General features: G+C 38.2%; 2 protein-coding genes across 10 annotated transcripts in view; one reads left to right on the top strand and one right to left on the bottom strand.

The window, feature by feature from the left end:
* Positions 1–11,786, bottom strand: LOC137250071 (succinate--CoA ligase [ADP/GDP-forming] subunit alpha, mitochondrial-like). Its single transcript, XM_067782310.1, has 5 exons — positions 11,451–11,786; positions 10,882–11,055; positions 10,579–10,809; positions 883–1,063; positions 1–812 (listed from the first exon to the last, which is right to left on the bottom strand). The coding sequence occupies exons 2-4, from the start codon at positions 11,017–11,019 to the stop codon at positions 1,055–1,057; spliced, it is 378 nt and encodes a 125-aa protein (XP_067638411.1). The 5' UTR covers positions 11,020–11,055; positions 11,451–11,786; the 3' UTR covers positions 1–812; positions 883–1,054.
* A 14-nt stretch (positions 11,787–11,800) lies between these two features.
* PGAP1 (GPI inositol-deacylase) overlaps positions 11,801–16,041 on the top strand; it is a 1,928,961-nt gene continuing 1,924,720 nt past the window's right edge. For 3 of the 9 annotated variants that reach the window (XM_067782299.1, XM_067782306.1, XM_067782301.1), the window contains exon 1: positions 11,806–12,080. In XM_067782299.1, coding sequence (XP_067638400.1) covers positions 11,928–12,080 — 153 coding nt within the window. In that variant the 5' untranslated portion in view covers positions 11,806–11,927. Of the gene's footprint in view, positions 12,081–16,041 lie in introns of all 9 variants that reach the window. The other 6 variants (XM_067782302.1, XM_067782303.1, XM_067782305.1 and 3 more) reach the window with 6 other exon arrangements.

The following is a 16,041-nucleotide window of genomic DNA, read 5'->3' as shown; positions in this document are numbered from 1 at the left end:
TACATACATTGGGCATTGTCTCATGATAAATTTTCCATAAATATACTGAGCCTCTTTATGTAGGCTCTTTTCTTAACATCTAATTCTGGCCGTACAGGATATGACAGTTTTGCTTCAGGTTATAATCCACACTCATACTATTTTCAGATTCTGTTTCATAATTTTCATCATTTTCAACATTGGACTTTGCATCAACATCATTATCATCATCGTCATTTTTTGATAACTCTGTTTTAAGCTTCATATTTATCAAAGGTTCATCTTCCTTAGTATTAGAATTGGAAACATTGTCATCTTCGGTTAAGTTTTTATCAAGTTTAGCTTTTTTCCTATGTTTAAATTCTTTACTATCCGTACTAGAATTAATACCATCATCAACATTTTTCGTGGTCTGTTTGAGTTTTTAAATTTGCCAATGGTTCGCCTTTATCAGTATTAGAATCAGAATGGCCTTGGCCATCTTCACCGTGTTGCAAAGTAGGCGACACATGTTGGTGTTGATGTTTGCGCATATTGCGGATATGTTGGTGGTTCACTAGTCATTAATTGTTTAGAAGTTTCAACTTGTTGCGTTTGTTGTTGTTGTTGCTGGCTGATGATGTGGTGTTAACGTTTGTTGTACAATTTATTCGGGTGATTGCACATATTGTTGGTGTGTTATAGTACTGGAAATCCTTCCGATATTGAAAGTCCTTGATTAGTGTAATCCCCACGTAGTGAACTACTCCTGTGACCGCGTCCGCGGTAACTATTACATCTGAAGGCGCTTAAGTTACAGGCATAGCTGACATCGCTTATATAACAGGTTGACTCTAAAGTAAAAACCAAAACAAAATATTAGAATCAGTGTTTATGAATAACATATTTAAAAAAAGCTCTTACAACAACGTGATCGGTGGCTACATCCCCGTGAAAGTAGTGTGGTGTTCCTCCTTGTATAAACGTAGATACTGGATGTGCTCAACCGTGCAGTTTTCTTCTAATTTGAGCAAATGTATGTTCTTACAGCCACAGCTGGAATATTTGCGATATTTCTATCCTCACATCGTCAAAATCAAATTACCTAGAATGAAAAAGAAACTCATATCAGTAAGAATAGATTAAAAGTTTTTAATATAAGCCGAAAAGTGTTCCATAAATAGGGCTCCACACATAGCTCTTTTCCAAAGGCACAAGAGAAATTTCAGATAACTAGAATCAGGACCTGGTAAAGTAACTTCAAAGGCGATTTAGTCGCCACTACTTCGTATGCGTACTACGCTCCCTTTCGGCATGCATCATCAATTTCGTCATTACTATAAAGGCCATCTTGCTCACAGCAATCCAACAATCTATTTGTCCGCAAAAACGCGGAACTAAATTCCTAATGGAAGGTTCCTCTCCAAAAACTCTGTTTACAGACAGTCTTTCGCCGTGAAAACGAGGGCAGTGAAATATTACATGTTCTGCGCCTTCCAATTCAGACGGACAGCTTGGACAGAAAGGATCCTCCTCTATCCCACGCTTATGTAGATATTCCTTCAAGCCACCGTGCCCGCTCAATATCTGTGTGAGATGGTAATTTAGTTTGCCGTGTTTTCGCTCGTACCATTCCGCTATATTCCGGACTAGCATGAAGGTTCAGCGCTCTTTTCTCGAATCTTCCCGCCGTTCTTGCCACCTTACTATTGTTCGTGACCTTGCGGTTTTCTTAGCATCTTCAGATGGTCGGCTGAATCCAATGCCATACAGATCGGCCATTTCACCTGAGAGTAGATGTACTGGGATTTTCCTGGATAAAACATGGATCGCGTCGTCGGAACAGCACATACTGGTGCTGCATATAATATTATAGAGCTGGTTACGTTGGATAATCGCTGACGGGTAGCTTCGCTTGGGCCGCCGATGTTGGGCATTATTCGCGTTAGGGTTCCACTAACTCTAGAAACTTTGTCCCCCACCGCCCTGAAGTGCTCCCTAAAAGTTAGTTTTGAGTCAATGATTACTCCTAGATATTTCAAGGAGGGCGAATTTATTTGAAAATCTCCTATGGTTAGGACCAACTCATCCACAGTCCGCTTTGAGCTCATCAGAACCACTTCTGTCTTATTGCTAGCCATCTCCAGCCCCGTGTTCGTCAACCATTCCTCTATTCTTCCCATGGCGTCATTACATAATGCTTGGAGCAGATCAAGTTTCTTGGCCACTGCTACTACGACAATATCATCTGCATAGCCGACAATTTCCGTGCCTCCGGGAAGGTGGTTTTGTAGCACCCCGCCATACACCGCATTCCAAAGAGTTGGACCTAGAACAGATCCCTATCTAATCTATCTATCTATCAAATTATTCGGAGCAGGTACGGAACTTGTCTTGGGACACCCAAAGTGCACCCACGCTTCTCATGGCTCCAGCGGGTTAGCGGCTTCCTAGAACTTAAGCCACTTGCTGCTTCTAGATCTGACATCTGTCAGCTGGAGTCTTAGCCCGGCAAGCGCAGGGCACGAGCACAGAATGAAATCGATCGTTTCCTCCTCCAACTCGCACTTCCTACATCTGCTATCACTGACCAAGCCTAATTTAAAGGCATGTGACGCCAGAAGGCAGTATCCAGTAAGAATACCCGTCATGAGTCTAGTCTACAGTTTAATGATAATAAAAATATAAGAATCAGTGTTTATGAATAACATATTTTAATTAATCTCTTACAACAACCTGATCGGTGGCTACATCGCCATGTAGGTAGTGTGGTGTTCCACCTTGTATAAACGTAGGTACTGTATGTGCTCAACCGTGCAAATTTATTTATTTTATTTATTTATTTATTTATTTATTTAGTCTAGTAACAAATGTTTAGTACAGACACTTATGACTAAATTACAGAGACCAGCTTATATTAAGCAATGGAGAACATTAACAAGAAGAATTTATATTATTACAGATTAAGTAATTTTTTAGTTTAAGTTCAAAAGCGTATTTTGAGTAGGAGAAATCAATATCCAAAACACTAGAGAAGCAATTAATTTCTGATAGGGCTCTGTTAATAGGCGCTTTTGAGTTATAAACAGTTCTACTCAGCCCTATGAAAAAGATTTCAAAGTGGCGGAGGTTTCTACAGGGAGTATTTAAGCATAGTCTTTCAAGAAGCAGCGCGCAGTCAATTTTGCCCGTGAAAAGATCGAAAATGAACAACGAGGCCAAAAGAATTCTGCGATTGTTAAAGGATAATAGGGATATTAGTTGGCATCGAGACTCATAAGACGGGATCGGTTCAGAGAAACGTAATGAAATAAGCGCGAAGCGCATAAAGATTTTTTGAACCCGCTCCAGGCGGTTGATGTGAACTGTGTGGTAGGGCCGCCAAATGAAAGCCGCATACTCAAGTTTGGACCGCACAAAGGACGTATATAAAACTTTGAGTGTGTAGGGGTCAGAGAAGTTTGCGGAATGGCGTCTGACAAAAGCAAGCATTGAAAGCGCCTTAGAAATTGTGAAGCTGACGTGAGTGTTAAAATTAAACTTTGAGTCGAAGTATACCCCCAAGTCTTTAACTTCAAGATTCGTTCGAAGAAAGGTTTCTGCAATATGATAGGAGGTATGAAGTGGCCTCAGCATTTTACCATACGTCACAGTGTGGCACTTACTTATATTAAGGAAAAGACGGTTCTTAACACACCAGATATAAAGCTTATTAATCTCAGATTGAAGAACAACGACATCATTATAACAACTGATCTCAGAATAGATCTTGAGATCATCAGCATAAAGCAGAAATTTGGTAGATGAGAAGCAAGAGCTAATGTCATTAATGAACAAGATAAATAGTAAGGGGCCCAGAATACTGCCCTGGGGCACTCCAGAGGTGGCCCAAAATGGTTTCGAATAAACACCGTCAATATTTACAACATTACTTCTGTTGTGCAGGTAAGATTTAATCCACTGTAGGAACGTAGAGTGGAAACCATAACAAGCTAATTTCGCAATTAAAATTTTATGAGAAATTTTATCGAATACTTTGGAGAAGTCAAGGTATATTGTATCAACCTGAAAACCCCGCCTAAATGCCGCGAAGCAATCCTCAGAAAAGACAGCGAGGTTCGTTAATGTGGATCTGGCCGGGACAAAACCATGTTGATTGGCGCAAATCAGGTGTTTAATGCTAAAGTAAAGCTTGTCATTGACAACACATTCAAATAGCTTCGAAGTTGTAGACAATTTGGAAATAGGCCTGTAATTAGAACAGTTACTTTTGTTGCCAGACTTAAAAATGGGAGTGACGGATGTTTGTTTCCAGTCATCAATAAAAATACCCGATTCCAATGATTTATTGAATATAATCATTAAGGGTCGTACTAGAGAAGGACAATTTTTCAATAGAATAACTGAAAGATTATCAACATCAGTTCTGGAGGAATTTTTAAGTTTTATAATCCCCTCAATTATGTCTGCCTCAGTGAGAGTAAGTGACCCAAAATTATTAGCAGAGGGAGACTTAATTAACTTGTGTATGTTATCTGTATCTTCCACAGTTAAATCATTATCTGTGATAAAATTCGCCGAGAAGAAGTCAGCAAAGAGATTAGCAGCATCATTAACAGAGTTGGCAGTAATATTATTGTAGCTTACTGATTTCGGTATGCTAGATACGCTCTTCATGGAGTTAATGTAATTCCAAAAGTTCTTCGGATTGCTCTTGATGTTTACCTCAAAATTTCTGACGTACTTAGCATATAAAGACTTATTAAGATTGTTAAATTTTTTCTTATAAACAATAAACAAATCAAAATCGACGCTGATTAGTAAACTTATATTTTTTAAAGAACTTGTTTCTCAAATTTTTTAGATGTTTGAGCGCACTATTGTGCCAGGGAGATTTGTAAATTTTATTTTTATATATCGGCACGATTTTTTCGCAAATCTTATGAATTTCATTTTTAAATACATTGAAAGACTTTCCAACTTCACTTTCGCCAAGCATAGCATCCCAGTCCACTCCACGTAAAGCAGAAATTAAACGATTAAAATCACATCTTCGAAAATTGAACGATTTTTTCATATTTGATGTAGGAATACAGAAATACTCAAAGAACTGAATTTCAAGCTTTAAGGGCAGGTGATGCAAGTTTGGTGGCGAAATTGAAGACGCAGGTTCCGAGATAACAAAACTAATATTATTAGTTACAAAAATTAAATCAAGAGTGCGATGTAAAGAATTATGGAAACTGTTAATTTGAGATAAACCAACCCCTCCACAATTATCAATAAGATACGATTCATAAGAGCTGTTAATATTAGTAGGAGTTAAATAGAGATTGTTTTCAAGAGAGATCCAGCTAACATTACTTAAATTAAAATCCCCCAGAACACATAGCTGCGTTTCTCCTGAACTTCGCTTAAGATTTAAGATATTATTTACATGAGCCTTATAAATACTTTCTGGGCTGGACGGCGGAATGTATGAAGCACAAATGAGCAGTTGACCCAGAGAGCCATGAATCCGCACACAAAGTTGATCAAGAAGCGTGTCACTAACAGTTAAAGAAATAAGCGAGGCCTGGAGACCGACCCGAGCGGCAATCAGCACACCACCTCCTCTATTTAGGCCAGTCTTTTTTGCATCTCTATCCTTACGAAAAACATGATAAAGCTTAGGATCAAAAAATTCAGCATCTAAGAAATTACTATTCAGCCAAGTCTCAATGATGACAAATACATCATACTCCAATAAAGAACTAAATAGGCGCACATTTTCGGTCTTGCTTCTAAGGCCAGAAACATTTTGAAAAAAGATATTGATATATTTGCATGGCATGTGATTGACACTATGAACTAAGTCCGCTGTTGTAGTTTTGCGTCCTTTTGAAAAAAACGGAAGTGGCTGATCGTTACATTGACTGGCCACAACTCAGCCTTCAGAACTTTATCAAAGTGCAATTCATCTACACCAAGTTTAAAATTAACATATGTACGGTTAATCGACTCCGATTCCTTAGCAAGCTTGAAACACTGCAGTTGACGCTTATTTAGATTAGTATGTTTAATCACATACTCAATAATATCCTCAGGTTTGAACGAGGGTAAAAAAGAAGAAAGATGAAACCATCTGAAACGAGCAGCTACCCCAAGTTCAGTAGACACACAAGAGCCAATCACGCGCCTCCGTGAACGCCTATGATTGTTATTAACATTATTGTTGGTGTTACCGACATTGTTGTTGTTGTTGGCATTCTTGTTATTGTTATTATTATTATTGTCATTAGGCGAGCTAGGTTGGATGTCCAATCCCGACGATGTACTTGATTGCATATTAGGATTCCCACCACTAGCAGTAATATTTAACTCATCAGGGTTAACAGCAATTGCAGCAGGTATTTCCTTAAGTGTGCGCTTCTTTGTAGATTTTGATGCTTTAGCATTAGCAGTATCAGCAGCATCTGATTTAACAGGATTCGTAGAAGTATAAGTAGCATTGTTACGATTATAAACATCGTCAGCTGAAGAAGCCAATGCATTCACACTGTTAGCAACAGCAGAGGCAAACGTAGAAGGTACGTTGCTCACGATAGCATTATTAGCAGACATTGCATGACCCTTAGTAACATCTGTTAAAGAACATGTATTTTGCACACTCACACCATTTGACTGTACGAATGCCGAAGTGCCGTTGACATTGCAAAAAACAGGTGATAACATTGTAGGTATAGGGTAAACAGAAAGTGTAAAAGACAACGGCAAAGACGAAAGCGCAGCTGTAGCAGACCCGTGGTTATTGTTGTTTGTATTTTCGCGCACACTAACACAAGATGGACTGACGGCACTATGTAAGAATTGTAGGCCATTGGCATTGTTGATGTTATCACTGTTAAAGCTTTGAGGTTGTTCATCTGATTTGATAAGCGATTTCAGCCCCTCAACCTCCTTCATCAAATCCTCGAATTTAGAGCTGAACAGATCTTTTAAAAAATCTATGCCAAGCTTTTGCGAAGCAGCAATAGAGCCTAAAGAGGATATAAAGCGCTCAGGCAAGTTAACACACCCTTGACACAAGTACACGATGTTACGATTAAGCTTAAATAATTTCACATCATATTCTGAAATCTGGCCATCACAACAGTTTCTATGAAATCTTTTTTGGCAAAAACCCGAACATGGCACAACAAGTGAGTCATTTCTCGCAAAGGCTTTATTGCACTTAGCACAAAAGTCATCCATTTAAGAAAAAATTTTAAAGAAAAACACGGAGCAAACGAAACACGTCTATACGCGACGAAAGCCGATATCGCCATCGAGCATCGTTAGCAGTAACATTATTTACATAAACATAGCTTGGTATTTGTGAAGGCCTCAATATAGCATACATTGGTCCAGTTCGGTGTGCACCAGCCACTGGTACAAACACTTTTGAATGCATAGCTTTCATATAGGATGGATGTCCAGCAGTGCTCCGGTTGTGCCAATATGTAATGGGCTGCTCCGTCTCTTGGTACGGCTGTATAGGTATAGGCGGGTGCAATGTATTACTAGGCTCAAGATCGGAAGGTACATAGATGGCTCGAAGACGCCAAGTGGGATTGGAGCCAGAGTTTTCGGACCCAGAACCAAAATATCAGTAACTCTAAAAGCACATCCGAGCATTTTCGAGCGGAAGTATTCGCCATAAGTTAGTGCGCTAAGCTGAACCTTCAGCGCTGATACCCCAAAGAAACAATTGCCATACTCAGTCAGGCAGTCAGGTTCCACTAAAGGCACTTGCGGCGTTCGAAATAAAGTCAGCACTTGTCCTTCAGTGCGTAGAAAAGCTGAATCAATTAGGAGCACACAACGTAGTACTGTTGGCCTGGGTCCTAGGCCACAGGGGAGTAGAGGGCAATGAGCAGGCGGACTCCATGTTTAATTTGTTGCGTCTCTCCCACAAATTGTCAACCCCCCAGCAGATCCGTGCAGCGGGTCTGCGCCATACTCTCCTCTTCCGGGAAGGTATCGACTCCAATCCGGGTCCTTCTCCTGACCCCAGTACTGAGAAATGGGTTTGCTGCGTTTGCCGGAAAAAAATCTTTTTAGGACGGTCATATATATAATGGCCTGAAATATTTCAATGAACTTCCTAATCACATAAAAAGTAGTAATAACTTCAATACTTTTAAAAAAAAATTTATTGGAGCATTGTAAAACCCTTCCAAAAAGATAGTTTTTTTTTCTTTTATTTTTTTACATGATATACCGATACTGGAGCGCGAAAAGGGAATGGTAATAATGGTAGCAGCAAAATACAATGCATCCGGCCCTAAGGAAAAGAAAATCGGTCGCCACCTGTAACTCCAGACAGGTCCAACAACTAATTTCGCTGGAATTCGGTATTTCCAGCTGGTATTTACTGTTGCTGATCGGAATCATTCGCATTCCGACAGCATAAATATAACAATAAAATTATATAATGTGTAACAAAATTAACGAAAATAAGGCCAAATAAATGTTGGAGCAAGGGGGATTGGAAACACGTCCTTTTCAACCTCCCATTATATGTTGAGCTGTGCTAATCGGAATCTTCATGCATTCCGACAGCGTCTTTACTAAACAAAGTTGAGGGGTGATTGGATACACTTATTTTCAATTTCCAACATCCAAAGACATGTTTAGCTTCATTGATCGGAGACTAATACATTCCGAAAGCTTAAAATACACATATAATTGAAAAATATAAGTTCCAAATTTTGTTGCCTTAAGCTGGGAGCACTGGAGGATTGGAAACGCGTCCTTTCCAACCTTCCTTTAATGAGTGGCTCCCAGACTCGTCCCTCTGTCACGCTAGTAAATATGCTGATCGGAATCACATGGCATTCCAACAGCATATTCAATAGAAATAAGTGATTATAACAATGAATTGTACTTAGTAGTTTAAGTTTTGGGCCTAAACAGCCGTAATAATAAATAAATTAAATTAAAAAAATAAATACTCTTGTCAGTGTTTCACGTGCAAGGGATGGTTGCATCGGACAGGTTGCTCTGGGCTAGATTCCAAAATCCAGCGTCCTCGTAACTTTTATAAATCTTTTGTGGCTCTTGTTGTTCACGGCCTCATTACATTATGAGGAAATACGGCACCTGAGAACACAGCCGTTTGAAGTTAAAAAACACAAGCATGTCTTCAGTGAACTCCACAAACAGGCGTCGGACCTCTATGCCGGTGATTCCTGTACTCAAAGAACAAAACTAGCAGAGGAGGAACGCACTCTCCCTAGGGAAACGAGAGTAGTCACTCTAGCCCAACTTCGAGCTGGATAACGTAACAGGTTAAACTCTTACCTATCCACAATCAACCCCGACATACAAAACATTGTCCTGCTTGTAATGTGTCCCCACATGTCACCAACCATCTCTTTAACTGTATTGTGCAACCAACGCCTCTAACACTCCTCTCATTATGGCCCACCCCTGTTGAAACAGAAAGTTTCTTTGGACTCCCGTTAGAGGACATTGATGACAATTTGTGATCGGTCGCACCTATTGGATGGGGCGAAGCACTGCTACTACAAAAACAACAGGCGGACAACACGGTAAGAGAGGCAGCAACTGCATGACCCATCGATCCCGAGCCGTTCCTGCCAGTTGGCCCACAGGGGCATCTATTAGTAGAAGAAAGGGAAATAGGGAAGAACACTGGCGCAATATGCCAGGCCTGAGTCAATCTAAGTTACTGTTATGGCGTTACAGGACAACTCGATATAGGGCATTAATAGGCCTCTCAAAAAGATAACCTAAGAACCCCAACGGCTATTCTTACAAGACACTGTAGACTGAACAGTCACATGCAAAAGCTGGGTATAGTATCGAACAACACATACCGATTTTGTGATGGATCAGCAGACGGTGGACCATATCCTTCTAGATTGCGACGCAATTTCAAGACGTAGGGCTAAGTTTATGGGCTCACCATGGCCAGAGCATTCCCACATTTAATCCCTCAAGCAAAGAACACTGCTGGGGTTCATCAAGGAAGTCGGCTAGGATGAGGTGCTGTGAAGGAGATGTGCAAGTCACTGTGCAATCCTCAATAAATGATCTATCTATCTACGTTCGGGTAACAAGCACCATTGTGGTACTAGCCCCACCATCTCGGGAACTATTGATATGACTACATTAAACCTTCTAGGGATTGAATATTAATAATGCCGGCAATGCGAAAGTCTGCTAAAATGCACCATTCTCCATGGAATGCTCGATATATAACTTTCCACGTTTTGAAACAGTGATGAAAAGAGCAAAATTTACAATAATTTTAACTGGCTGTGGGTAGTAAGGTGTTGATGTCCTCTCTTAACGCAATGTAATGACAACTGCGATGCAGGGGAAATGACAAAAATCTTGCAAATCTACTGATAATAATTCATTTTTCCTCCCCTTCTATGCAGTTCTATGCATACATACATATGTATTTTTCTCTCCAAATGCTAATTAAAAAAATTAATTGGTTTTCACATGAACTTCGAACTCTGTCGTATTTGCATTCTTCAGTTGATTATCAACAAAAGCATGACAAATTATCACTAAAAAATTCATACATGTTGCTTATATATTTAATATGGTAGCCAATTTACTTACCCTTTCTGGTGCGATGATTTCTGAACAATTGGGCCTGACTAGACGCGATTTTTTTTGCCTTAAGAGAGCGTGCTTAACGCGAACCCTATCATGTTTTGGCACAACTTTGGTGATGCAAAAAATCAAAGACATTTCTGCTTCTAATGCTTCTAGGATAGCAGCAGCAGCTCCCGGTGGCACCACATAAATAACAGTTGCATGCCGATCAGTTGCCTTTTTTGCTCCGGCTACCTATTCAATTTTAATTCACATTACATTATCTACTATTGCAATTTTTAATCACTACAAATCAATATAAATTACCGAAGCAAATACTGGCAAACCAAGATGCGTAGTTCCACCCTTTTTTAGGGAAATACATCCAACCAGTTTGGTACCGTATTCCAAAGCATGTTGCTTGTAAAGTACCTTGTTTTTGTAGATTTCCTTTGATTTAGGCATATTCTGAGCTGAACCGCAACCCGGCGGAGATGCTATCTATTAGAATAATATAACATTTTTTTTATTATTTAAAAATGCACATACGTATGAATGAAAATCAGAAAGTAAATAATGTTGTTGTTGTTGTAGCGATAAGGACACTCCCCGTTATGGACTTTGGTGGTCCTTTGCCGGATGCAGATCGGGTACGTTCCGGGAACCATTAAGATACTAGCCCGACCATATCGGGAGCGATTTAGTTGACATAAAACCTTGTAGGCCATCCCGTCGATTCTATACAAATTAATATGGTAACGATTTAAAAGACGGTGCACCACCCAATTTTTATCAAAAATTATCAAACGTGGAATCAAAAGGCGCGCTTCGAGCTCCGTTTTTATTATTATTTGATATTTTTAAATTAGGTGGTGTACCGTCTTGTAAAACTTTACCCTTAATATTATTTTGGGCGAAGGCCGCCAACGCAAAAAGATGGTCTCTGCAGCAATATTCTTAATTTCCGTCACATGTCACAACTCAAATTAACTTAATGTTATTTTGGGCGAAGGTCGCCAACGCAAAAAGGTGTTCTCTGCAACAAAATTTTTAATTTCCGTCACATGTCACAACTAAAAGCACAAGATATTTTTCGTTGTAAACAATTTATATTTTTTTTGCGTTTCAATTTTTCCGGAATAATTAATGAACTGTCATTTCGATGACAGCATGAAACGTCGATGTGTTAGTGGAGAGCGAAAAAAGCTTTGAATGTGTGGGTGAACTGGTTACCTCCGTCTTGTAGGGCGGTTAATTGAACAAGTTTAGAACGAAGCGACCCAACTCTAATTTTGAAGCAATCGAACATCGAACTGTACCAGCGCTAAGTGCGATCTCATCCTAAAGTGCGATATGTTGAAACATTTGTTTTTATGTGTTATTATAGTGTCGGTATTTGCGTGGATATATGGAATCTACAATTTCAATTTAGAAGCGGAGCAAAATGCCTGTCGGATGACTTATATGTTTCAAACACCTCAATATTCGGTATGCGAAGCCAGAACTTTGTTCTCAGTCTACATTCGGTAAAAGTCTTGTTGAGTTGTCGACTGCTAATAAGTTACCAAAAATATCGGGAGGTGTCAAAAGACGCGTATTAATCTCGACAACAATAATCCAATGGCGGAAAATGAAAATTTTATCTATGTCGTGAGATCACATTCCGTTCTAGTCGTTTCGTCGGAGTGGTTGTGCGGGTCATCCTCGGCTCAGCTGCAATTTGTCGGGCTTTTTTAGTTGGGCCGGAAATTTTAAAAAGGCCTCTAGGTTGGCTTAGTGCTTCCTTCTGGCTTTTCGGCGGAGTTGGGAGATGCAGTGCTGCACTGACCTGGAGTCAGATGGGATTGTGCACTCCTAACAGGAATCAGTGAAAGTATAAGTGATTCTAGATAGGTAGAGTTTAACATGAAACAGTACCCAGATCGAAGTTTAGCTAGAGTGACGCGTATTTCCCTAGGGAGAGTGATTTCCTCCTCTGCTAGTTCTGGGAATTTTTCTTTGAGTACCGGATTTGCCGGGCAAGTCCTGGCATAGAGGTCCGACGCCTGTTTGAGGATATCACTGAGGACCTGTTTGTGATTTTTTGCTTCATACGGGTGTGTTGTCAGATGCCGTATTTCGTCATAATGCTTACGGAGATGACCCCTTAAGCCCCTGGGCTTGGGATGGCCAGGTTTCTGGGTATTCAACACAAACTGTTTGGTTAGCATCTCATTTCTCTAAATGGGGAGTACTCTCGCCTCATTATGTAGATGGTGTTCTGGGGACATAAGAAAACAGCCCGTAGCGGTTCTGAGGCCAGTATTTTGGGCCTCTGTTTTCTTCCAATGAGTATCCTTTAGGCTTGGCGATCATATCGGTGACGCGTAGCATGCAATCGACCGGTCAATTGCTTTGTAAGTGGTAATGAGTGTTTTTTTGTCTTTACCCCAAATGCTGCCGGCAAGAGGATTGAGGATTTTATTACGGCTCTGGATCGTAGGGATAATTGCAGTTGCATGCTCTCCAAAATGTAGATCCTGATCGAACGTTTCACCTAGGATTTTTGGGTGTAAGACAGTCGGTAGCGTGATTCCATCGACGTGGATGTTCAATATGGTCGACATTTGGCGCGTCCATGTTATAAATAAGGATATTGTTGTTTATTTTATTAGCTAGCTCATCGATGGGTGGGCCTGGCCCTGTGGCCCTTATTGTGCAGTCATCGGCGTAGGAAACGATAGTGACTCCTTCTGGTGGTGAAGGTAGCTTCGATTTGTAGAAGTTAAACAGAAGCGAGGATAGGACACCACCCTGTGGTACCACTTGTTTAATGGGCTTAGATGTTGCGTTCCTGAATTGTACCAATGTTTGCCAACATATAATTTGCGATACACCTTTTAACTTACTACGTTGTTGGAGAATCACTGATTTATAAGCAGGGACGGAAAATAATAATTATTTTTTTTCGGAGTCGAAAGTCCTGGTCAAAAAATTCTCCTAGGGGAAAATGTTTGAGTTCCCAGGTATCCCTATAGCAATATCATGTCGAATCATGCATCCTTTTTATTTTTCGAACTTTTTCCATAAGAGTACACATAAAAAAGTAAAATCTGTATTTTTATTTTTTTAGTCCGATAGAACTAGTTAAACTCGGACTTTTAAAAATAAAAGTCTTGAAATAAAAGTTAAATACGGACTTTTATTTTTTAAGGTCAAAATAAAAGTCCCGCATGATAACAAAGAAACGGCTTATCCGAATTAAAAAATTGGTTGTTTCGGATAAGCCGTTTCTTTGTTATCAAGCGGGACTTTTATTTTGGCCTTAAAAAATAAAAGTCCGGATGTAACTTTTATTTCCGGACTTTTATTTTTAAAATTCCGAATTTAACTAGTTCTATCGGACTCAAAAAATAAAAATCCGAAAATAATTTTTATCTTGATCCAAATATATTAAAAGTCCATAATTAATAGTTTTGCAAGGAGTTATATTTTAAAAGGAATAACAGTCCCTGTTTATAAGAAAATTAAAAAAAAAGTAGCACGGAGTAATAATTATTATAGTTATTGAAAAATTTACAATAAAATTATTAATTTTATTTTCCTATTACTCAGAATTAGTTTTTGACATAAAACTAAGAAAATAAGGATCGTGACGAAAGACAGTGACGAAACTATGGTATAACTATTGGTTATAATCATTCTCATTTTAATAGGTATTTTTTTTTTTTTAATCGTAAAAGTTCTTTTAAAAACTTTTCCTTGGTGAAAGTGTATGGGATTCCGGGGATACCCATAGCATTTTCATGACAAATCATGCATCCCATTTAAAAAAAAAAAAAAAAAAACAAAAAAACTAAAATCCAGACATTTATTTTATAAGGCCGAAAATAACAGTTAAATCCAGACTTCTATTTTTTAAGAATAGAATAAAAGTGCGACCCCATAACTAAGATACGGTTCGTCGAAATGAAATGAATTTTTTACCAATCCATTCTCTTAAATATCTGGATTTAAAACCTGTAGGGACAATATAATTTTTTCCACTAACACTAGAAACTTGTTATCGAAAAACCATAACCAATTGTTGGTGTTGTTGTAGCGATAAAGAAACTCCCCGAAGGTTCGGGGAATGTTATCGATGTTGATGGTCCTTTACCGCATATATATCCGGTAACAAACACCTTTAAGGTACAAGCTCGACCATCTCGGGAACGGTTTATTATGACCACATTGAACCTTTTAGGCCATACCACCAATAATTTTTTCTGAAGGACTTTTATTACAAAAGGAATAACAGTTTGGGTCCCTCGCTATAATTTTTAGGTTTCGCTTTTTTTTTTTATTCCCGTAAAATTTGACGAAATATGCATACACATTGAACGAAGCTCTAAATATAACCTTTATGGGCTGTCTATGGAAAATTTCAATATTTTTTTCAGGAAATGCTAAGATTCTCAATTTTTACTCAAAAATTATAAAAAACGACAATTAAAAAGCGAAGTGAATGAAGCAAACGCGACCCAGAAGCAAGTGAATATTTTGACAGCAAAAATGAGTGTTCGTGGCACTTTGCGTCGCTATATAATAGGAAAAAACGTAAGACAATCACCTACAGTCACCGATAGTCACCGAGAGTCACCAAAGTGAATGAATGCTGTTATATGATACGAATTTGGTTTCACTTGGGTGAAAGTGACTCCTCCCGTCGCTTTGCGTTATACACATAGCGGAATGATACAGGTGGCAGTATGGTGACATACCTACAAACATAAATAAAAATTCCATGTACTTTGTTTTTGTAAATTCGATGGACAAATATCAAAATCGTACTGCGCAGGAAGTTGATGTGTCACATCAAATAAATAAAATTAAAGAAAAAAAAACTTTTAAAAATAAGCTTTTATTAATTTGGTTAATAAAATTAACTAAAAAGTAAACAATAAATTGACTCTAAAGAAATATAACACTTTATAAGTTCATTGTAAGCTTAAACGATAATTAGGCTTTTTCGTCTGCGACAAAAAAATTCTATATTGTACATAATTATATATTTTTAACATTAAAACTTTACACCTAAATTATTAAATCTTACAGTTTATATCACAGTCCTAATTGTTCTAATAAAAAACGTGTTAAATTTTGATGGTATAATTAAGAACATTTAGGATCTCCTTTTCTTGCTATCGCAATGTAACACGCTTTTATTAGAACAATTAGGACTGTGATATAAACTGTAAGATTTAATAATTTAGGTGTAAAGTTTTAATGTTAAAAATATATAATTATGTACAATATAGAATTTTTTTGTCGCAGACGAAAAATCCTAATTATCGTTTAAGCTTACAATGAACTTATAAAGTGTTATATTTCTTTAGAGTCAATTTATTGTTTACTTTTTAGTTAATTTTATTAACCAAAATAATAAAAGCTTATTTTTAAAAAAGTTTTTTTTTCTTTAATTTTATTTTTTACTTTTTAGTTCGTTTTATTAACAAGTAATAGAAG

Source organism: Eurosta solidaginis, chromosome 4 (genome assembly GCF_040869045.1).
Source record: "Eurosta solidaginis isolate ZX-2024a chromosome 4, ASM4086904v1, whole genome shotgun sequence".
Lineage (NCBI taxonomy): Eukaryota > Metazoa > Arthropoda > Insecta > Diptera > Tephritidae > Eurosta > Eurosta solidaginis.
The sequence above is the reverse complement of the archived record's forward strand: the minus strand, read 5'-3'. Positions and strand labels throughout refer to the sequence as shown.

Coding starts and splice junctions, on each gene's coding strand:
- LOC137250071 (XM_067782310.1), bottom strand. CDS start 11,019: ATGCCTAAATCAAAGGAAATCTACAAAAACAAGGTACTTTACAAGCAA. Junction 10,810..10,881: donor GTTTGCCAGTATTTGCTTCG/GTAATTTATATT, acceptor AAAATTGAATAG/GTAGCCGGAGCAAAAAAGGC.